Source organism: Centruroides sculpturatus, unplaced genomic scaffold, assembly GCF_000671375.1.
Source record: "Centruroides sculpturatus isolate CEXI.00-Female unplaced genomic scaffold, Cexi_2.0 scaffold1263, whole genome shotgun sequence".
Taxonomy (NCBI): Eukaryota; Metazoa; Arthropoda; class Arachnida; order Scorpiones; family Buthidae; genus Centruroides; species Centruroides sculpturatus.
In genome coordinates, this window is record NW_019385466.1 from 115,230 (window position 1) to 139,461 (window position 24,232).

At 27.4% G+C, this 24,232-nt stretch overlaps 1 protein-coding gene across 1 annotated transcript; it reads left to right on the forward strand.

The window, feature by feature from the left end:
• The first annotated feature begins 8,577 nt into the window (after positions 1-8,577).
• LOC111639255 lies at positions 8,578-24,198 on the forward strand. Its single transcript, XM_023385077.1, has 2 exons — positions 8,578-8,987; positions 23,507-24,198. The coding sequence occupies exons 1-2, from the start codon at positions 8,676-8,678 to the stop codon at positions 23,939-23,941; spliced, it is 747 nt and encodes a 248-aa protein (XP_023240845.1). The 5' UTR covers positions 8,578-8,675; the 3' UTR covers positions 23,942-24,198.
• The last annotated feature ends 34 nt before the right edge of the window (positions 24,199-24,232 follow it).

Genomic DNA, 24,232 nt, shown 5'->3' on the forward strand with positions numbered 1-24,232 from the left:
TGGGTCATGCTGTACAGTACCTAAAACCTAACAGTAGCACCTTTACACAGAAATTTATACTGTACTAAATTATATAAAAATCTTAAACTACATATACATAATGATATTAAAGTGTATGTAGTATATAGATAATGTGTAAATAATCGAATAATTTAATAAAAATTTAAACAAAAAATGAATAGAAAAAAAAATTAGGATATTATACAGGAACTAAACCCACGCTTGTCTAATGTTCCCAATATGAGCTCTTATAAACAGAAAATAAGATACATTTACTCTAAATTTTGCTAATCCACACCTTTTAACATAAAAATGAAGGACGTGGGTTCAGTTCTCAGCTGCCCAAACACAATTATCTCGGTTACATTCTTTGTCTAATTTACACACCAAAAATGGTGATTATTAATTTACCATTTTTGGTATATATATTCAGGCGAATAACTGGGCAGCTGGGAACTGAATCCACGTTTTTAGTTGAAAGTTGTGAATTTTTGAGATTTACAATAATTACATCTAGTAGTTCACTATCAGTTAGAGGATATAAAATACATAAAAAGCGTGAAATCGGTTCCTATAAGATGGTCTACTTTCACCCATTTTAATAATTTCAAGGAAAAAGCTATAGCCTGTACGACCTTCATGCAAATAATCTAATGCAAATTTTTAATATCAACATAGATATTTTATCGTTTAAACCAATAATTTGAGAAAGATTTAATACGTTAAAGTTAGCAGTTTCGTTATATTATCAAATATATAATTATCTATATTAAATAAGATTATTAACAGTACAAAAATCATTTTCGAAAGATATTTTCCTGATCTTTCAATGTTCAAAGTCACAATAAAAATTAAAAGAATAAAAAAGAATTTAAAAAGATAATAAAAAAAAAAACTAAGATTTGTTCTTCTATAACGAACTAATGAATTCAAGTTTTGATAGATACTTTTTCCGGTCAGTGCCAGTTCACTGACCATTTGCTACCTACTTTAATCATCTTTTTCATACGATAAAAACTCAATTTCATTAAAATAGTTTTTAAAAATTGTGTAAAAATTTTATTTTATTTATAAAATCGCATAAATCAAACTATAAAATTGTATTATTTGCATTATTTACAGTCTTGGGAGTACAGTTGATGTATGAAGTCTTTAGCATAATTGCATTTACAAAATCATTAATGCAATCGCTTTGTAGTCTTCGCACAGCAATCTTTCGCAGTTGCTTTTTAGTGCTCAGCACAATTGCTTTGTAGTCTTTAGTACAGCTTTGTAGTCTTTAGCACAATTGCTTTTTTACAAAATCCTTAGCGGTTTGAAGAGTTGTGTGCTGAAATCTTCGTAAAGTATGGTTGCTTTATAAAGACTTCAATACAATTACTTTACAAAGTCTTTACTACAGTTGTTAAGCCACTTTAAAGTACAATAAAATATATTAATTTAAATCAAATTAAACTTTTAAAAATAATTAAATTTATTTTAAATAATAAAATTTACTTTCTCTTTAACTAAAAAAACTACTTTTAAGACATTGACCTACATGTTTTCGTTTGTTTAATAGATCTAACTTTAATAGTTTCTTGTAAAGGGGGACAGATCGTGAACATTGCACCCTTTCTATTGTATCGGAGTTAATATTTTTATAACGATAATTTATTTGTTTAAAGGTAATTTCGAGTTGTAGACCGTGATTTAAATTTCACGTAAAAGGAAAAGAAAAAAAAACCTCTTTTGAAAATAAAAAGAAAATATTTGTTTATTTTACAATAGAAATTAGAATAGAAATTGTTATTATTATTTTTAAAAATAATGTTAATAAAAAATTAAATGGTTTTAACATATTTTCCACTTAAAATTGATAATATTTGTTTTAATAAAACGTGTCGAAATTAGTTTTAATTTGCACGTTTTTTCTGCGTGTTTTGAATATATTATAAATTTTTACTTTATTATAATTAATCATAAAATTTTATATTTCTGTAGTAATTATTTCGTGATCTTAAACAAATTAACACCCAGAAATTAATTTTTTAAAGTGTTGCTGTAAAATAATGCAACAAATTATGAAGTTAGTGTATATTTATCTTCCTGTACAATATCGTAAAAATTTAATGTTTTAGGTTTAAAAATACAAATTTGTTATTAATAATTAATTTATAAATAGTTAAATTATATTAAAATAAGAAAAAACATAGGAAANTTTAAAGTGTTTATTAGAAAATTTAAAATAACTTTTAAGAAAAATGAAGCAAATAAAATTGAATTATAATTATTATATAAGTAAAATTAAATTCATGTTTTTCATCAAATGATTACCACTTTTTAACGTACAAAAACAGTGAAAATAACAATAGTAATGCTATAAAACAAGAACGTTTCATTTATAAAATTCACGACTTTTTCATTAGGAATTCCACTTTTGAAACAATTCGTCATTAGATAAACCAGGAAAATATATTTTGCTACTTATTCCTATAGTCTAATGCTTAGAATTAGTCTTCAAATTACTAAATATTTACTTGTAGTTAAGTAAGAACAGTAGCAGTTTTCGGTATATCTAAACTATGCGCCTTTAGTACTTCAGATATATACAAATACATGTTCAGTATTGATTCATTATTTTGAATCTAGTACTGTACTAGTTAGGATCTTAGACTTTATACAATATCAAGTATCGTGTGATATAGACTTTGCGCTATATAAACTTATAAAAGCGTCCTTGAAAGGTCATGTTTTTCTAGTGTCTCACGCTTTTAGGGACTTTGTTAAGTAGATGTCTACTTGTCAACAGTTGGACTTGGTCTAATACACAGCCAGGATTATATAATATACCTTATACAGTACTTTGTCATACGTGCTCTATATTATACAAAAAGGTCTTGAGTATTATAAAGCAAATAGTAATAAAATATACAATGTATATAATTAACACTTTATATAACAGCATATAAGGGTATTATACTTACATTTTAAAGTTAATAATTCAATTCAAAATATTTTTTTCTCTTAATTCTTATTATTTATCTACCCTATAATGGAATTCACTTATCAATATTATTGATAGATAAATTCTAGGAATTAATTAATCAAGAGACGAGATTAATTTTGTTTTCGTTGATTATATTTTAAAAATTAGATAAATTTCTCCACAATATTAAATCTATAACATATTCATCAATGATTATATAGGAAAATTTAGCGCAGTGTATCAATGCTATAAATATTAAAAAATTATGATAATAAACAGAACTTTTAATAATTTAAGAAGTTAAATAATCAGGAAAATAATAAATTAAATTAAATATTTGTTTAATTAATTTATTTTGAAAGGACGAATAAACCTTTCCTGTTAAATAAACGGGAAACAAAATAGAGTTATACATAAAATTGTTATTGATTTTATCTTTAGGTAAGTATCGTGCGAATGTAAAGATAAGGATAAATTTACAGCAAATTTATAGATAATATATTCATATAAGAGCCTGTTCAGAATTGAATTCACGGTAATATGACGTTAAAGAATTTGATAAATAATCTGCAGTTGAATTGTAGAAGTTAGCCGTATGACTCAGGGGAATTAATTTCGGTGAAAAAATAAATAAAAAATGACAGGATGGAAAGACAGGAAATCGAATGTAGAAACAGGATTATGTCCTGTTGATGTCATTGTCACCGTTTACCTCCCACTAAATCACATATTGTTTGGGTTAAGTTATGCCATTCTAGGATAATAAAATACTGTTTATATTGAATTCTATCCTAAGTTTATAATTGTATGCTAATATATTTTGATGAAAATATTTTAAAATAATAATAATTATTATGTGTTTTTATTTAATTAATACATTACGCAACTATTTCTATTATTTAAAATATTATTTACGATATTAATATCAATGTACAGACGCTATATTTATAAAATGAAACGAAAACATAAATTAGATTCGTTTAGGAACCGAACCTCAACTTTGTTATTTGATAAATGCTCTAATTGCTAATTAATGTTTTATTCTTGAATTGAAAGCTGAATTGCGTAGAAGCTAAATTATCCTTTTAAAATTAAGAGTTAATCGATTTTAAATTATTCTTTTAAAAATCAAGAGTCTCATTAAAAACAAATAAGTCATTAAAATTAGATACTCACATCTTAATAATACGACCAATAATATAATAGCCTATTCTTAAAACGTGGGTTCGTACCTGATGTATCTCTTCTATTTAGTTTTCGTGTTTATTTCTCTTCGATTAACATATATTTTGTAGTTTATTTCTTAATTAACAGATCGTTATTCATTAATTTAATGAATAAATACATGTATGTTGATTACATATTCAAAGAATTTCTTGAATACTTGGACGCACTTTAAATTTAAAAGAGTGCTTCGTATATTAAGAGTATTTTAATCGCTCTTCAAAAATCTGTATACAGTCAAACCTCTGAACAACGAACACTGACGAGAAATGGCCGTTGTTTAGAAATTATTTTGCACGAAATTCAAAAGGAAAAACTTCCGAAAAAAATGGCAGACGTTTAGAAGTGTTCCTTGTTAGGAGGTGACCGTTATTGAAGGTTCGATTGTATAATGAAAATTTAAATATTTCCTGTTAATTATATCTTACTTTGAATACATTATTAACGTTTGCACTCTTTAATGGATCCTTTTAAACTATACTTTAATTACCAAATAAAGTTTTCCTTGAAAATCCCTTTTTAAAAACACTAGAATGTGTGTTAAATTGGATGCAAGTGGCATATTATATTTTTAATTTGTTAAATATGTGCGAAATTATAACACGAGAATTTAACAGCAATTAAGTTTGAAATATTTAATTAACTTTTCTATAATTTTTATTTAAAAACAATATTTTTAAGCTCTATTTTTAACATTTTTAATATAAACTTTCCATAACGTTTTATCAGTTATCCTCTTCGTGCTCTGTTAGCGGAACGAAAATCAAATGAACCTAAATTAAAATCTTAAGATAATTATCCTAAATTAAAGTTTTAAGTTGATAAAAATATACAAAGTTTTAATGGGGAAAAAACATAGTAAATAAATTTAATGAAAGGATTAGAAATGTCCTATTAATGAGAAAGTACTTTTTTTTTTAAAAAATGAGATTGAGTACTTCGTAACATGGAGTAGAACAACATGGAAGTTGCGAATGAAAAGTTTTAATTTGCAATTAATTTAAAGTTGGAAAGAGCTATACAAAACAAATTAAATTTTTACATGTACTGTACTTTACATTCTCTGTTATTAAATATTTAATATTATGGCAATTACATTACTAAGTAATTAGATAAAATCTAAAATATTCAACATACGCGACCTTTCCGAAGGTCACGTATACATTTATAATAGCTGGCATTTAAGTTTATTAAATTGTTATTTACTAAATTATAAAAGTATGATAATTATCTAATGAAGTATCTTAAAAATTCTATAGTTACATTTTTAATAAGTTACGCTATTATCTAATAATTGAGGCTGAAGAGCTGTTCGTGTTTGCTTATGAATGCAGAGTGGAAATGCTGCTGTTAAGTAGAAATAAAGAAAAATTTTAATTGAAACTACGTTACTACACGAGTGCACTTATCTAGAATTAAATTTTTTTTTCTACCTGCTTCCAATTTCTTTTCTCTTTGGTAAAAATATCATTCATATACTGAATCGGTATTCTCAACTGGTAGATCGCGATCTCCAAATTGTAAAAACCTGAATAAAAGTGTGGAAAGATTAAAAGTTTTATATATATGCAATAAAATTTATATTTGAGGGGAAAATATATTTTAAATTCACAGATAAAGAAGAGTATAAGAATCGCTGCAGATTTAAACTTTATTTATGAATATAATTACTCTAATTGTTTGATATTACCAACTAAAATTAAAATTAAAATCATTTAAATAAATAAAATATAATAAATACAGTGACTCAAAAATCAGTTAACAGCATGCTTTGCTTGAATAGGAATAGTAAACTAAATTTAAAACAACGTGTTTTTCTTTCAAACAATTGATAAAAATATTAAATATTTGAATAAGATGGCAATTTAGTCTGTACTATGATTGACTGACTTTTGGCCTCTCTGCATTTAAAATAAATCAAATAAAACTATATAAAAATAATATAATAAAATAAAGATAAATTAATTTAAAAATTAAACAAGCTTGTTAAAATTGATATTTAATAAATTTTCAATTGAAAAATGTGTAATAAATAGTGAAAAACATTTTATATATTTCATCCTTTATTAATTTATGTTAGCTTTATTTCTATGATTACTTTGTTTACAGTTTAAAATATATTAAATGACAATTATTTATATAAATGCATTTATATAAATGCGATTATTTATAAATGCTAATTTAAATTTCTTTAATTTTGATATTTTTATATTTAGTTTTACTTTATTAAAATGTGAGAAATACATGAATAACAGTAAATGTTAAACATTGTTATCTATAACTAAACGATAGAAATAGCAATATTTTAGTTAAAGAGACCGTCATCTTGCCTGTCAGCTTATCTGCATTAGTTGCTATGGGAGTATCTCATTATATACTAAATTACTGATTAAATTTAATTTATTAGTATTATTTATAATCCATTTATAAAATGTTAGTTAAGGATATCAAATATATATATAACTTTTTGCTACGTAATTACAACTCAATTATTATATTCTATTTTGGTAACTAATTTCTTACAAACAGGACTTTTTTCTGGTAAAGGACGTCAAGCATGATATACGATTGTTACTATAGTAGCTCTTGAATGTAGAAGTAATTAAACTTTGTAATGAGTCATGAGTTAATATAAAGCTAGAAATTATTTTTTTAATGGTTATAAGGATAGAAATTAATGCGTTTAACGTCTTATATACATACGTACAATAATGAGTTTAAGTTGTGCGAGGCTTTTCGAATGAGGATTTGTCAGTCCTTTTTTATATAATATAAATTCCATATAACACAATACTTGTACAGCATATTGTACAGGGTGTAGTTACATAGCTAGTAGGCCTATTACATTCTGAATATCGATTAAATATCAAGCTTATCACAAGTTCCTAAATGCGTGAGGTTCCGAGCAAGCAGACTCAAGAAGCCCCTTTTATATAATTTTATATAATGTAAAAACTCATATTTGATATTGTGCAAGATCCTAATTAGTCCTAGATTCTAAATACAGAACTAACTTCGAGCATGTATTAGAGAATATATGTGAGCCTCCTAAAAGTGCGAGGTCCTAAACAAAAGCTTCAATGTACAGACGCTATATTTATAAAATGAAACGAAAACATAAATTAGATTCGTTTAGGAACCGAACCTCAACTTTGTTATTTGATAAATGCTCTAATTGCTAATTAATGTTTTATTCTTGAATTGAAAGCTGAATTGCGTAGAAGCTAAATTATCCTTTTAAAATTAAGAGTTAATCGATTTTAAATTATTCTTTTAAAAATCAAGAGTCTCATTAAAAACAAATAAGTCATTAAAATTAGATACTCACATCTTAATAATACGACCAATAATATAATAGCCTATTCTTAAAACGTGGGTTCGTACCTGATGTATCTCTTCTATTTAGTTTTCGTGTTTATTTCTCTTCGATTAACATATATTTTGTAGTTTATTTCTTAATTAACAGATCGTTATTCATTAATTTAATGAATAAATACATGTATGTTGATTACATATTCAAAGAATTTCTTGAATACTTGGACGCACTTTAAATTTAAAAGAGTGCTTCGTATATTAAGAGTATTTTAATCGCTCTTCAAAAATCTGTATACAGTCAAACCTCTGAACAACGAACACTGACGAGAAATGGCCGTTGTTTAGAAATTATTTTGCACGAAATTCAAAAGGAAAAACTTCCGAAAAAAATGGCAGACGTTTAGAAGTGTTCNAATTTTAAATAGAGTTGCTGATAAAGTCTGCTAAAGTTATACAAAGCCCTAATGATATATTTTTTTTCTAATGGCCCTAAAAAAACTATCCATTAGAGTCGTTTATACCTTTAAAAAAAGATGATTTAGAACAATTTGAAGGCTCCAGATGGCAGGGAAACAGTTTTTAAAGTTAATTTGTGCCATTTGGCTTCGATTTTTTCATATCTAAGACGTAGAATTATAAGTATTTAATAGAGTTATGCACCGATATGGATTCCTTTCAAAGGATTGTCTTCTTAATTAACGCAAAGGTTTCATTTTAATTCTTATTTTACGTTTATAATTTAATAAAAGATAATATAATGAAAATAATAAAGGCAAAGGCATTAATGCCTATTCACTGCGATTCACTTTCTACAATAGAAGTTGATAACCATCTGTTACCTTTTGTTTTTCTCATTTAAGTGAATAAAGAAAGTAAAAAAGATGTCAAGAAGGCATTGAACTATCGAAAATGATGAAATTATATGAAAAAATATTCGGGTTATCTTTTAATATTCGACAATAAAACGAATACAAATCGAAAACGTTCTCGTAACAAGCTTTCTACACCCGATAGTGCGCATGTCAATACAGGGGAGATAGTACAGTGACGTTAGACAAGTCGTCACTCGCGAGCTGTTGTTTGAAGTGGTAAAACGTGTTGCAACTAACTTACTATTGCCAAGTAAGAAAGCATCACTCAGTAGATATTCTAGAACTGATGAACGGATATGTCTGACTCTATAGAAATGGGTGAAGAAACTGTTAGTTTAACTCGTCACAATGCTGCAAGATGTACAGTTGCTAGACGTTGTCGGGAATTTTATCTTCGTAGATTAGAAAGAACGGAAATTATGAAAAGGAGATGGAGTATGTGTACTGTAGAAGAAAATGATAAAATTATTACACCTAAGAAGACATCTTCCACGCCGGATATCACCGAAAGTGTGGAACAATTAGATGTAGATGGAAAAGAATGTTTAGACTCTTATAACGAAAGATGTAGTTTGGATTTAGCTATGAAATGTCTTAGACAAGAAATTGTAAGTACTACCTGAAGTATTTTTAAATATTAAAAATCAGGAATTAATCGGGAGACGTGTATATTATTACTCATATTCATTTGGAATTTTTATTTCTACGCTATTTATAATTCATTGCAGATGAAAATAAATTGCTAGACCGGTATGTGAACTCGTGGTTTGAATTATAGGGCATTGGGGCCTTGCCGTGTACTCGAATCCTTAAAAGGATACTTTGAATTTTCTGTAGAAATCAGGATCTGTTTCTAATCTAAATACTACACAAACACGTTAAAATGTTAAGAAAGGTGAATAGGCTAACCTATTAAAGAATTTAGGAATTATTTGAATAAATGTGATTCAATTTTTATCAATTATCCATGAGAAATTCTCAATTGTTCAAGTTTTAATTTGGTAGAACATGAATCAAATTCAGACAAAAATTTTATTCCTGTAGTGAAAAGTTTAATTAAAATTGATTCTATAGAAATCTCAAAGATACGATTTTTAGTACTGTATAGTACATTTTACATGTTAAACTGTCATTCATGATATGTACAGAAGTATAATTTTACTTTCAACTATTTAATGATAGGTATTTTTTTTTCATTTAAGTGTATAATATACTCTTCAGATATTTCCTAACTAGTTAAAACTATCGAACAATTGTCAAAAGTGTCTGTCCCAAGGTGATTGAACTGATAAAAACTTCTAAAAAAGCAGAATGGACAGTCAACCATGGTCCGTGTCCTTAAAGAATGGAAGAGTAGAATGGAAAAAAAAGATTCTTAAGATTATATTTTTCGAATTGTTTTCTCGTTCGTTGGAGTAGGGAGAATGTAATGTTATCTCTTTTATTATATTTCCATTTTGTAAAGATGTACTTAATCAAATTTCAGCAGGAAATTTGTTTTTACCTGGTCACATCATACCGGATATTTGTTTTAACCTAACAAAAACCGGAAGAGTCAGTAGTTCGGGTGTGGGGACCACCCCCAGTGACTGAACAGGTTTTCTATGTGACACACTTTCTAACTCGACACATCACGTGATTTTTTGAAATATGTTAGAAAACATTTTCTCAGAGAGTCGTGCGACATCTTGAGAGCCCATTTTAATGGTGCCATACATTACTTTGTACGCGTTCCATTTGTTTTGTTGATGACTGCATAATTATGAAGGAAAACTAATTACGTTCTTTTTTTTTCTTTCCTGTGATAAGAATTTTCTATGATGTTCGTCCTTCACATGGAAAACCCTTACTTGGGTGTAGTCGTCACACGAAATGTGTAATTGGTACGGTAACGATGATTATGTGGGCATACTTCACGAAGAAGGAAGGGACGAAATTACATAGAAAAAGACGATTGAACTACTTTCGTTGTCCATTTACAACACGACCAGTTCGCGTAGGAGTTTCGGGTCATTCTGAAGATACGCTCTAATTGGTTGATAAATAAAGGAAAACATAAGTAAATTTTATACTTTACTATTTCACTGATCTATTATCCTAAGGAGTACTTTCTTTGTAGGAACCTTGCCACCGATCATCTTTTTCTTTCTTATTTATTTTTCACACGATGATTCTTTAACATCAATATTATTATTTATTTTTATATTTATTTATTTGTTCATGTAGACTTAACAGGGGGAACCAGATAAAACCTAAACGTTCGTTTTATTCTTCTTCGATTCGTGTCGTTAAAAGCCTTTAACAGTTACTCAATCCTTTAGTCTGGAGAAACGATAGCTTTTGTAAAAATAGTCTGCACTAGCTGAAATTTTTGGGTGAAGGTCAATGGTGATCCGGAGAAATAAAATATAACACAAAAAGCCAAAAAGTTTCGAAATATCACGCTCTATAAGATTTTTCAGCCTCCAAAAAAACAATAAAATAAAAATAAAAAAAATCGTTCTTATGTCTGTCCGTTACATCCGAAATATCTAATATACAGTTTAAAATGTTAAAAAAAAAATTAATACTTATATGAGCTTAACGTAGGCCCTATAGCCTACTTAATTGAAATAAATTTTAAAAATGAAAAAATATATATATTTATTTATTTTCCTAANTTTCTTATTTATTTTTCACACGATGATTCTTTAACATCAATATTATTATTTATTTTTATATTTATTTATTCTGTGTTATCTGAGACAAAATCATTACACAGCAATCACATTTTTATCTGATAATATTTATTTTGTAATTATTTATAGTCTTTCTTGTTAACTTACTGGCGCCTAGGCGTACATTATTTGAAAATTCAACTTACAATAGCTAAAATAAGTTTAATATTCTTACATTTATATATTTTTTGATAAGCTTAGACTGTAACTTGCCCAGAAAAAAAATATTTAAAATAGTTTTTCCATACTTTAACAGTGTTGAAAACGTCCATAATGCCGTATCTACTCATCGCGATTCTATCTAGTATACATTTCGCTCGAGTTCAATCGTGAATTATATAGTTTAAGTGACTGTATAGAACTGTATAAAAGCTTTTATCATATAGATAGATTTATATCGAATTAGGTCTTCCTTCTGCAATTTTCGTTTTTGCTAGATAATATTGTAAAATAAATCTCTTAGGCTTGCAAGTAATTTTATGATATCAGTTAGATTATCATCAATACATTTCATTAAAACCTTTGAACCAGTGCAATTGTAGTAGTAGATTGTGCAAAATAATAAATACTATGAAAAAATTACATATATATTTATTTATAAAAAATTTTTTAAAATGAAATTTATTTTATTGTTTCGAGAAAATATTACTCATATTTTTTTTTACGAATTTATTAGAGAAAAATGTATTTGTAAGAAATATATTTTATAATAAATTTTTATACAATTGTAGAGAATATTTTCAATGAAATTTAATATGTAGCGCAATAAAATATATTTTAAATTTCATTATTTTAAGAAATTTATCAAAGAGCGACCAAAGAAAAAAAAAAACACGAATATAGTCTCTTTGATTATGCTTTAAAAGAGATGATTTAATTAGAACGGTTAAAATAATTAAAATCTACTTTATAAAATGAATTGTTTATTATACTTTTTAAAGTAAACAATACAAAATTTAATTTACTTGAAGCTTTTATGAATCATAACAATTTGAAAATTCTTCCTCGTTACTTGCATTTCCTTTGAGGAATTTTTTAAAAATTGTATTTTTGGTGAAAGGAAATAAATAAAAAATAATAATAATAGAAAAAAGTTTAAAAATTATAACCGCTACTGAAGCTTGATAAACAAGATTGTCACAATAAATTTTTGTGTCAGTTGAATTGTATGATTTATTACGTCGAAGAATGCAGCATTGTGTTGATGTACCTCATCAGTAAGTTTGAGGAAAGAATTGTTGAACGTCCTGTTTTCTTTTCTTATTGTTCAACAGGAAATTCTTTATTTATTTTGAGGAATCCATTGTTTATTTAAGGCTTTTATATATCGTCAGATTTTAGTTACAGATTGAGAAATTCTGCCTCTTAAAAATATAATACTCATTGTTTTAATTACGACTTACGAAATTACTTCTTGTGCATTGACATGTCTGTTATTGAATGCCATTGCCCAATCCTAAAGTTTATGATCTTGTTATGGACAAATCGACTCTGTACTTGTTTAAGCATCCGTGAAAAAGGAACATAAAAATATGATTCTAGCCTACGAGTAAAATTAATTAACTCTTTAATTTATGATTTATTAACCTAGATCATATTCTTTATTCGAAAAAATTCAACTTACGCAATTCTTATACGGAAACTTTGATTGATTAATCTACAGTAAAGTTATCCTTAACTTAATGAGTATTTTGCTTTATGTAACGCAACATAATTTGTGTTTTTATGGATCATTGTCGTCTCCCTTTTTTTTATTTATGACATCCTGTCGTCCCATCTGCTAGGCGACTTTACAAGTTTACCTTTACAAAGGTAAGGTTAAGAGTAAATGCTACTTATTTTTTCTTATCGTAAGGTTTCTTCGACTAATATTCTTGTATTATTATTTATTTTCAGTTTAAATTAATAAACTTTAGTAGATATAAACTTTAAAACATCACGATCTAATTAGAAGAATAAAAAAAAGACTTTCAATTGAATTGAAGGTTACATTCGGTATAAGGTTTCAAGCAAGGTCACTACTAACGTTCCCCTTTGACTAGAAACAATGCACAGGACCAATTGTAATTTTATTTTTTTGATCGTTCGACACTTGATGACCTTGTCATTTGATGCATGACGAATACAATGATCACATTTGCGTGATGTTACTTATTGTTCCCGTCTAAGAATGTCATCCATTTTTGTCTTTCCGGTGAAGATTCTTCATCTCGAATATCAAAAATCCTTCTTTATATAATTAGTTTACTAGAGTATGTATTTTTAAGTTCATTTATTTGATAAGTAGATAGCCTACTCTACTTAGTTTCTCAGGCATTTGCGTGTCTAAGTGGGTGGTTTTTAAAGGTCACAATATCTCATTAAGCATTTCTCGCGAAAAATTTCAATTATAATAGAATATCGTGAAGTGTTTTTACAAGAGATTTTTGGGAAATCCACATTATAAAAGAAAATACTTTTTTTTTTGAATTTTTGAATCGCATCATTATAACGAATGCTCTACAAATAACCGTTATTTCTCGTGTGTCCCGCAACCGTTGGCATTCTCCGCAACCCGTAATTTGCATAATATTTGCATTTTTAAAATATTTCTGTATCTAATTACATTTTTAATGTTTCGGAAAAGCTTAATAATCTACTTACAACCGTACCTATTTAGTGAACTATTTTAATATTGGAATTTATTCAACAGCTTGTAACGTTACAAATGAGTAAAGTGGTACTTAAAATTTCCAATTTCCATATTGAAAAATTAAAAAAAAAATGAAAGATGTATATAGGATAAATATCGCAAACATTTGTATATATTTTGCCACTATATTAATTGATATATCGGCCTTCGATAATGTTACATAGCTGTACTCTATAATTTTCTATCATTAGAATATAGTGCATGAAGCTATTAGCAAAATTCTCTTTAAAGAATCAAAATTTCATGCTACTATACGGAATTTTATTAAAAATCACCATTAAATTTAAATTATTTTATATTTACTATTGAAAGAATGTTGTAAATCCTGTTTTTTTTCGTTTTCTTTCTCTTTTTTTTGAGGTTTAAGAATAAATAAATAAATAAATTCGAAAAAAGCTTATTCAAATCTTCGTACAAGAAAATATGTGCTTGACACTGTATTGTACTTGCTTTAAATTTAAATATCGTTTGTGAAAAGTTTAAATAGGAGCATTGAACCAAGAGTAATGACACAAAAATATATTCTTTTTAAATATATTTTTCCTCATATTTTTACTCTTAAATGATGCTAGGGAGAAAAAAAAAGGTGATGTAATATTGAAGGTGAAAGGTCATAAATGTTTGCTAATAATTGATCAACGTATCCGGGTTATATTTTAAAGAGATTTATATTACTCGCAGAATATTCATTAGCTGGTGCCATATTAAGAAAAAAATTATTTAACTTCTATATATCTTGAACATCTTGAACTTGTATAACAAAGGTGTATTCATGTTTAAAGCACATGACAGAAGTTCCGCTTTCTAGCAGCATTATAATATATTATAGTAGAACCTCGTTAATGGGAACTCATTTCTTCAGGATCTGTTTTATCAGATCCGAGTGCTGCTTAAACAGTTAATCTGTCAGTAAAGAAAAAAAGTTGTTCAGAGCAACGTCATGAAAACTTGAGCTACTAGATTCAGCTATTCAAATTACTCTTATGTGCTTCACAATAATAAAGCTATTGCTATGAAATACTTAAGTAGCTCAATTTATCGTGGTGAAGCACTTGAACGATGAGCAGCTGAACTCGTTGCAGTGAAGTATTTAAGAGATAAACAGTTGAACTATCTTGCGATAAAATAACTGCACGAACAGCTAAACTTATTGGAGTGAAGCACCTAAGAATATCACAAATAGTTACAGCTTGAACCACCCAAGAGTAAGAAACAGCTAAGTGTTTTGCTGTGAAGCACTTGCGAGCAAATGAACAGTTAAATTTGCTGATCTGAAGCATTTAACAGATGAATTTTCAAGAAAATAATATTCTTAGATAATGAAAAATGTCCCTTCTTTCGAATATAAGAGTTTTATTGCATGTTATTACTATACTAGTTTAGTTATTTCATAATTCTTTTATATGTTACTGACATAATGAATACCGTTATTCTCATCAAAATTCTTAACGAATGAAGGGCGAATAGAGATTTCAAGAAAACTAAAAATGAAATCAAGGTTAGGAGGAAGTGAAAATGGGAGGAGTCACTAACATTTTTGAAATAAGTAAACTGAAGGTCAGATTTATGGGATCGTCATTTTCCTCATTCGCAGGCATTATATATATAAAATGAGATCGAAAAAATTATATAAGTTATATATAATTAATTGGATTTAGTTCATTTCAGTGTAATAAAATGCAATAATATAGGCTAAGGAAACAGAAATAAAAATTTGAAAGGTAAAACGTAAAAATTTTCAATAAAAAAAGTAATAAATTATAAGTAGATTCGATTTTAGATATAATTTTATTAAAGTTATTAAATAAAAATCAAGGAATCAGCTTGGTATTATTGAAAAATGCTCTTTTAGAGCGTTGAGAAATTGCATGGTTAATTAAAAAGGGAGGCAATTCTCAACGGGTAGAACGAGAACTCTGAAAGAAGTGATTTATTATTGTTGAAAGCTCTATTTTGTAGCAATGTGGCCCCACTAGCAATTAAAATATTTTTTATTATTTTTAGCATTCTTTCAAAAAGAAAGCTAAAAATAGTGATAAGAAGTCGAATTAATTTGCATTTTTGGCATATTTGTATGTTATTTAGCTCGAACCACAATCATTAACTTAGGGGAAAAAAGCGAGTGATTGATTGCTACAAGTTCATAGAAAATTACAGTTTGAAGATATAATTAACTTCAATTGAATTTTATCAGTGAAATACATAATACATATTTTGCTCCATATTACTCTCTGGGGCGTAGAAACAGGGTAATAGTGTTCAATTTGCATCACTTCCGCCATTTTGTCATTTCCTCTGCAGACAAATAGAAAAATTATTGTGACATCCTATATCAGAATAATGGTAGGGATCATCCAAGGACACATCAATTTATAAATAAAAGAAAAAGAGTATTTGAACTCATTTCAACTACAGCATGGGTCCTGGGAATGATAGGTGATGCTTCTTCAAAATTAGTTCTTAAAAGAATGCCGCGCACAATTTAGAAATGATTTATAGTAGATTGGATAACATTGTTTAAACTCTCGATTTTCTAAATAACCTCTTTGCTATGTAAATAAGTGACTATGCAGATGTCTAGATGGAGACTAATCTTTGTCAACTGGATCGTGACGTGACGGTCCAAGAAGTCGACCTTCACGCTTTAAAGACGACGAGGCCATTGTTATTATCCCTCGAGGATAAATGATGTTGTTTTAAATATACATTTTCTTTTTAAATATGTGTATATATAATTTTCAATTTTTATTTTTTACTTTATATAGGGAAATCAGAAAAAAAAGTTTATACAAATTTACAGCCTTTCTACGAGCAGTTAAACAAAAAAACAAAAACGTTTTTTTGTTTCTTTAGTAAGAGAATAAGCGTGCAATTAAACGAAGCGTGATTTGAATTAAAATGAATTCTAGCATTTAGTTGCGGAAGTTTTAGAATATAACGGAATTTATGAACTTGTACGTTATATTTTACAAAAAATTTAATTGTAATTTAAATATTTTTTAAAAATAAAATCTTCAAAATCAGAATCTAGAAAAGTGTAATTTATGAACTCTTCCTTGCAGGCCTGGACTTAGACTTGTGGTCTTGAGCTACAACATGAAACAGGCCCTTCCCCTCTACTGAATAATGATGACCTGAGTGAGGTCCTAGGCCCTGGGTTATAGACTTATAACGCGCCCTGCTTTCTTGCATTTTTCTGATTTTGTTTTAATTTTTTAAACTAAATACTTAAATAAAATAAAACTGCATTTATTAAAGCTTTATAATAAATTATAATTTGATGTTTTTATTGCAATTTTTAATAAAATTTTCAAGGATGAATCTAGAAAGTGTAATTTATCAACTCACTTTTTTGGCATTTATCTGAATCTTTTTAAATCTTTAAAACTGAACAATTGTTTAATTATTCAATAAAATAAAATTTACTAAACGTATATATATAATTGTTTTTTTCCTGTATAATAAATGGCAATTTTTATATTTATATTACAACTTTTTGAGGAGGTCTTTGACCCTTGGTAGATCAGATCTCAATAGGAGACAAAATTATGTTTTAACAAGGATCCTGTTACTCGCTTCTTATTAATTGGTTTATTAATAGACTCTCGCACTCTGAATGATACATTCTTATATTAATAACATCTTTATAGATAGAAATTTCGGATGAGTGATTCGGAGATAAATGAATCGTAATCAGATTTTAGCATCTAACTATTCAATACTTTCTATTAGTGAGAGTTGCTATATAATAATTAAACAAAAATTTTTAAGTTTTAAATTCCTATTTGATATAGAAATTAAACAAGTTAATAGTAATTTTGACATGATAAGATTTACATACGAAATAAACAAGTAACAACTTAATACCTCAGCTTACGAGGATAAATTTAAAGATGTGAAGCCATAACTATATCATTATGAAAGAGTCTCATATATTAGGACTTGTAAACAAATTCAGGGCCTTAAATTAAATTTTGAGTAAACTTCTATTAAAAAAACAGTTGAATTTAATAGTTAAATTTAAGAGTTTACTTGTCTAGATAGGTAAAATTTGGTATTTAGATAGTATAAATGGAAGGTGATTCGATATTATAACTCTATTACTTTATGAGATATTTAATAGAAAAAAAAGAATAGAAACACGAACGTGAAAAGTGAATACAAAAGTTATTGTTTATTATTATTATTTTTTTTTCATTAATTAAGTGTCAATAATGATAAAAAAAGTAACAAAGAAATATGTAATTAGTATTATTTTTAACTTTCTATAATTAAATTTTCCCTTTATAACACAAATGACACACAAAAAATGTTAGTATAGAAGTAAACATTTCTATTTTAAACAAATATATATTTATTTATAAAAATAACTTATATAATAATAAAGTCAATGGTATTTGTCATTTATTACGAAATAACAAGTACCAAGTAACAACTTTTCCATTTACTTTGTACGTCCACGTGTTCACGTTTGTTTATAAAGTAATAAATGCTTAAAATTTAAGCAATGATCTGACCAGAAAAGCAAAAATTGTTAAGTTTTTAAAGAAAAACTTCTAAATTTTTAATTAAAATTCTTTTATCCTGTCTTACGACATACATAAACGAGTTACGTAACAAAATAAAAATAAGGAAAACGTAGAATTTTTTAAATTATTATGCCTTCTAAGAATTATTAAGCATTAGTTATTAATACAAAATAATAGGCATTAACTATAATAATATATAAAACGTAAATGAAACCACTTCTATATAATTTAAAAGAAGGAAAAAACTACTTTCTCTCACAGGAAATACGTAAAAATTACTATCACATCTATTAAATTTTTCAAAATAATAGATCTGTTTTATCAGACTATTCCTGTTAAGAGGCCTTGACAGGATACGGGATATGACTTAGACCTCTAACCTCTGAATCACATGACTGGTTTTTCTCCCCGACACTCGCTTCCTATGACATCACCCGTTAATAGAGAGAGTCATTAGTGAACTTCTTTGTATTACCTCAAAGAATACTTGAACTTAATGTATTTCGACAATATAATTGATGTAGCATTTATTATATAGATGAGGAGGAGGCACTTAAAGTGTCAGAATCCGCAAAAATTAGTTTGATTTACTCACGTTTGTGTTAAGTGAGTCTTAAAATACTGATGAAAAAATGTATGATCTTTATTAAAGGCTAAAATTTCATGTATTTTCCTTCTCTTTAGTTACATCTTTTATCTTTTTATTTCGTGTTAAATGGCTTGCTTTTATATAGATAAGTCGAGGACACTTTTTCTATTGATTAACAACTTTATATTTTTATATCGAGCAAATATATTCTTTCTATTCCTGTTAAAAGCTTAATATGATACTTGCTTATGATCATGACCAAATTAAGCTTTTCTCGGGTCCTAAATCCATTAGGAAGAGCTAGATTATTCCAAGAATATATTTCTAGTTTTGTCTACAGTTTATAGAGACTTGGAAAAAGAGTAAGGGCCAGTAAATGATTATTTTATAAGCCCTTGCTTTGTGTTCTCGAGTTTAAAAACTTCCAAATAGAAGCAATTATAAGGATGGAAATTCAAGAAAACTGAAATTACTTAGCCTTTAGGTTCTTCTGTCACTAATTATTGTCTAAATATATACAAATAATTTCAGGCTACTTGAATTTTTATCCTGTATAATTATTTCTATCTTACATCTTTATAATTATTTTTATTTCTTAATTACTTAAATCCTTATTTAAAAATTAATTCATTGAGATATAATTTAAATAAAATTAAACAGCATTCTTATCACAAGCTCTAGACGTATTGTTTTACAGTATCTAACGAATCACACGATGTGCTAATGATAACGACTTTACAGAAATATATTTATTGAAGCAGAGAATTTTGGAAAAATGCTTTATATTAGTTTTCAGTTTCAGTTTAGTATTATATTAAACTGTAAATTTCAGCTTTAATTTAATATTAGTTGTAAAGAATCTATTAAAAGGGTATTTGCAAATATATTAACCACGAGGTTTGTAGTAAGATATCATCATTCGGTTATTCACCTATTACTTCACGGTCGATAGAACTGTTAGAAGTTTTCATTTTAGTTCTATTTGGCTTAATGAACCTTCACTGTAAATCCATACATTTGGGAAACCGTGAGAATATACTTCTCACCCACGGAAATTTGACACCCCTGAGATATTTTTACAGCTCAATGAAGCAGAGTATAAGCTCAGAAAATTTATTCAAATTATAGCTACAATTTATGGTGCGAAAATAACAAATTTCGTATAAATTTAGAGTATTTCCGCTAGATGGCGCCAGATAACAACCATTATTATCTTTATAAAATGCATGGCGCCATCTATTTATCATTCATGATATTAATATGACATAAAATCATTAACAGTGTTAGTGAATGGAAAATTTCTCTAAAAAATATTTTTATTACTATTATTATTATTTCAAAATTAATATTTATAAAGTATATATGGGTATATATAAGTAAAATATTCAAACAAATTATATATAAAAAATTATTCTAGTTTTTATATTTTTCGAAGTATTAACAAATAGCTTATACGACAATGGTGGAAACTCTCGTGAATTAGCATGTACCGTAGTGGAGACAGCGCGAACTAGCGACATCTAGCGGTTTGAGGAGAACACTAACACCGCAGACTAATAAAGTCTAACAAAACTTGCAAAAATACAACGAAATAAATATTTTATCATCTTTTTGTCTTTATTTTATGATCTTAAAACATGAATTATAATTTTATTTAGTAGGAAACATTAATGGATATTGATTCAAAGGAAGGAATAATAGCAACAAAACAAATCAAATGCAATGAATCAGATTTTTTAAATTAAAATCCAAGGTTTTAATTTCATTTTATTAAATTGAAACAATTTTTTAAAATAAAACATTTTTACATTAAATTAAAACACATTGAACACCAAAATGTATTATATGCACAGTTTGATCATACAGGTCATGGATAATACAGTTATTACATATGTGAAATCCTTAATTTAGCATTTTTTGTTCTCAGAAAACTTTCAGATGAATCATTATTTTTTGTCACATATGCTTTAATAAGGAGTTTGAAATATTTATCTGCCAATAATTTAATACAATTGTCACAAACACCTTTAATATTTGCATTCTTTAAGAAATAATTAATTAACTTAGTTTTAATTCCATATGGGCTCTGTAACAAAAATATATTAAAATTGTTTTGAAATATTGCTGACATTTCTGAAGATAATTTTTTCCCACACCCATTTGAATACAACATTCTGCAATTGTCATCATATTTTTTTATATCTATGTGAAAATTTCCCATATCATAATCATTATTAAAAGATGATAATACATTTTTACACTCGGTATGCAGTAATTTGCTGCATGCCCATCCCATCACATAATGCTCTGCATTTGTTTGTGCTACATCGTAACCAATTATATGATTGTCCTGGACACACTATTCATTGACATTAACTTTGAAATTACACTTCAGCAAATCACTATGTGTTAACAAAAATGTTGCAGCATCAATTTCATAATTACTGTCATCAGAAGCAGTAAACAATTGATTTACCATTACACTCTTTAAGGCACTGCGGAATTTAGTTGCTTCTGGAGTTACATTATTACCTCCCTTTCCCCAAATGATTGAAAATATGTTTTTGATGCAGTCTTGTGTAAGCCTCCTGGTTACCATTAACCATTATGTAACTCTGACCACAGTAATCTCAATGCAATAATATTATCTATCCAGCCTTGGGTACAAATAGGTTTACACTTGCCTTTATTTAAGACTATCAGCTTCCTGAAACATTCAATAACCTCATATATCTTTTGCATATGTTTTGAATTATTACTTAAAGGTTTTCTATACTCTTTTGGACTTTTGCAACTAGAAGAATTAAATATATCAAATAATGTGTCACACATTTCAAGAAATTCTGCTGTGTTCACAGCAGTTGATGGCAGAGAATTGAATGCTACATGCACTAAGATTCCAGAAGCTACAGAGTGACTTAAGACTCTGACAGCTAAACATACTCTCATACATGAAAATGGGGGAAGTGTGATGCATTTTTTGTCAACTTTGGAGACAATCTTGGAATCATTTTGGAATCTTTATGATAGAATGTTTCTATGTGAGACCAACTACATAGTTTACCATTACAATAGAAGTAATATTTTTTCAAATCGTTTCTCACTGACTTAATCAAATGAGGCGAATCATGGAAAAAATAAATTTTTTCATCATTAATTTCAATGAATGGCTTTTCTACACTCACACCTAAAACTCTCTCATTTGCATGTTATTAGCACCTTGGTCACAAACAATTGCTTTAGGAACTAAACCTACTTCCTGAACATACTTTATAATATTGCACAACAAATCTTTGATGCGATGTCTTGGCATAGCATTTTTGTTAGATAGTAACCAATTATTTGTTTAAAATTGCAGTGTAAACCTTTAATCATGAATACCATAGCTTGATCACATTGGTGACGCGCAGGTGCTTCAATTGATTGCGATCATATGAAAAACAAATTTTTAATCAAGTATAATGATAGAAAACTAAATAAAATCTATGTGTGCACAATTAGCGATAAGTTAAATATTAGATAGTAAACTTCTAATTCGGTGAAAGGAACAAAAAATAGTTAAAGAATACCATTAAATAATAGTATAAGTAAACAATATTAAATACCCTTGGCTTAAGAGATTTCTGTTTCCGAAATCTTTTCCCGAAAAATGGTCGGAACACACGACGTAATTTCTGTTTAAATATTTTGGCCCTTTTGTTTTCAAAATCTTGTCTAAATCAAACCTTCTGCTCTTAATAACCCACTGAGTGCATCTGAAAATCAATATAAACATATACGTTGAATGATAATATTTTAAATGAGGAATGTTAATATAAATAAAAACAATTTAATTGTTTATGAATTTACTTACACTTGTTTTTAGGGAATCTGTAAAAAGATTTGCGATCACTTTGTATCTTATAGTTAAAGCAGCCATACATAGCGCGAATAACCCCTCTTCCGACCATTCTAATTATTGTGAAATATAAAAATGTTCAAAAGTGTATTATTATTATTATTATATATATATATTAATACCAAAAAATGTCTCCTTATACAAGCGATACAAATTGAGTGAAGTGTAGTTATCACCTCAAACCACTAGATGGCGGGCTGAAGCTTTCCCCAGTTTTCAGCAGAAGTTTCCACTATTGTCATAAACTATTTGGTTTTAAGAAGTGTCGATTTTATTTTTTGGAAACGTTCATTTGTAAAAGAGAAAATTTTAAATACATTTGCATCAAATAAAATAATAGCGAATATACTAGAATTTTATTTCTAAAATTCAAGTAAACATCATGCTGTATGACAACTGTTAGATAATTTTGTGACGCCATCTGTTATCAATACTATGCATTAATAAATGATAGAACAAAATATATTACCTTTGTTCTATTTTATATCACTGACACATTTTAGAGTTTTAATTATATTTAATGTATAAATTTTAAATTATTATTATTGATAAATTAAATTTAAACACTTTTTAATTTAGTCCTGAAACAATAGCGTATTAATAAAAATATGGAGTACGAAAAATAAATTAAAGAAAAATATTTGTATTTATAGACGTTGAAAAATTTATAAATATGTATGTATTTTTTTTTTTTTATTTCAGACTTCTTTGGTATCTCAAGATAATGATTTATTTCGTCAACTGTTAACACTCCACGATTCGATAGCAGAACTAAGGGAGAAGCACAATTCAGTGATGATCACGTGTTTGAACGAAGAGCCAGATACAAGCCACAGCCCCAGTTGGGAATCGCTTTCGGATACAGACCACACAATGTCACCAACGTCGACTTTATCTTCGTGTTCTAGTCAGTCGCAGTCTATGATATCATTTGGTACCCCTGGTGGTATGCGACGTCACACCACCACCGAAACTGATTACAATGTATGTATGAGATGTCGCACCGGAAGTAAAGGAGCACCACCTCGACGTAGAAGTGTTCATCACATTTATACATTAGATGATATTGATTCGTACGATTCTGGTGTACAATTACACGGTTGTCATTCTGATTCGGATCACGAAATTTTTGTATAATTATTAATTTTTTAATATGAGTGTGTCTTAATTTTCTTGAGTCGAGAGAGACTTGACGCTAAAATTCCTTGGCATCTGTGAAAGATGAAATTATCAAGGAGTTTAAATATAAGGAATGTTTATTAAAAGGAAACTTTTGGATGCCACACAAGTGTGGCAGTCAGTATTTACTGTAATTTTACCTAGTCATTCCGCCAATTATATTAGGTAATTTGTGTATAAAAATCGTAAAAAATAAATTTTCAGTGTCTTAAAAATTTGGTACATAAAAGTCAATTTTAAGTACACATC

Bases quoted from the DNA above. Each gene is read 5' to 3' on its own strand.
- LOC111639255 (XM_023385077.1), top strand. From the start codon at position 8,676: ATGTCTGACTCTATAGAAATGGGTGAAGAAACTGTTAGTTTAACTCGT. The intron at 8,988-23,506 runs GTAAGTACTACC...TTTTTATTTCAG, and splicing joins AATGTCTTAGACAAGAAATT to ACTTCTTTGGTATCTCAAGA.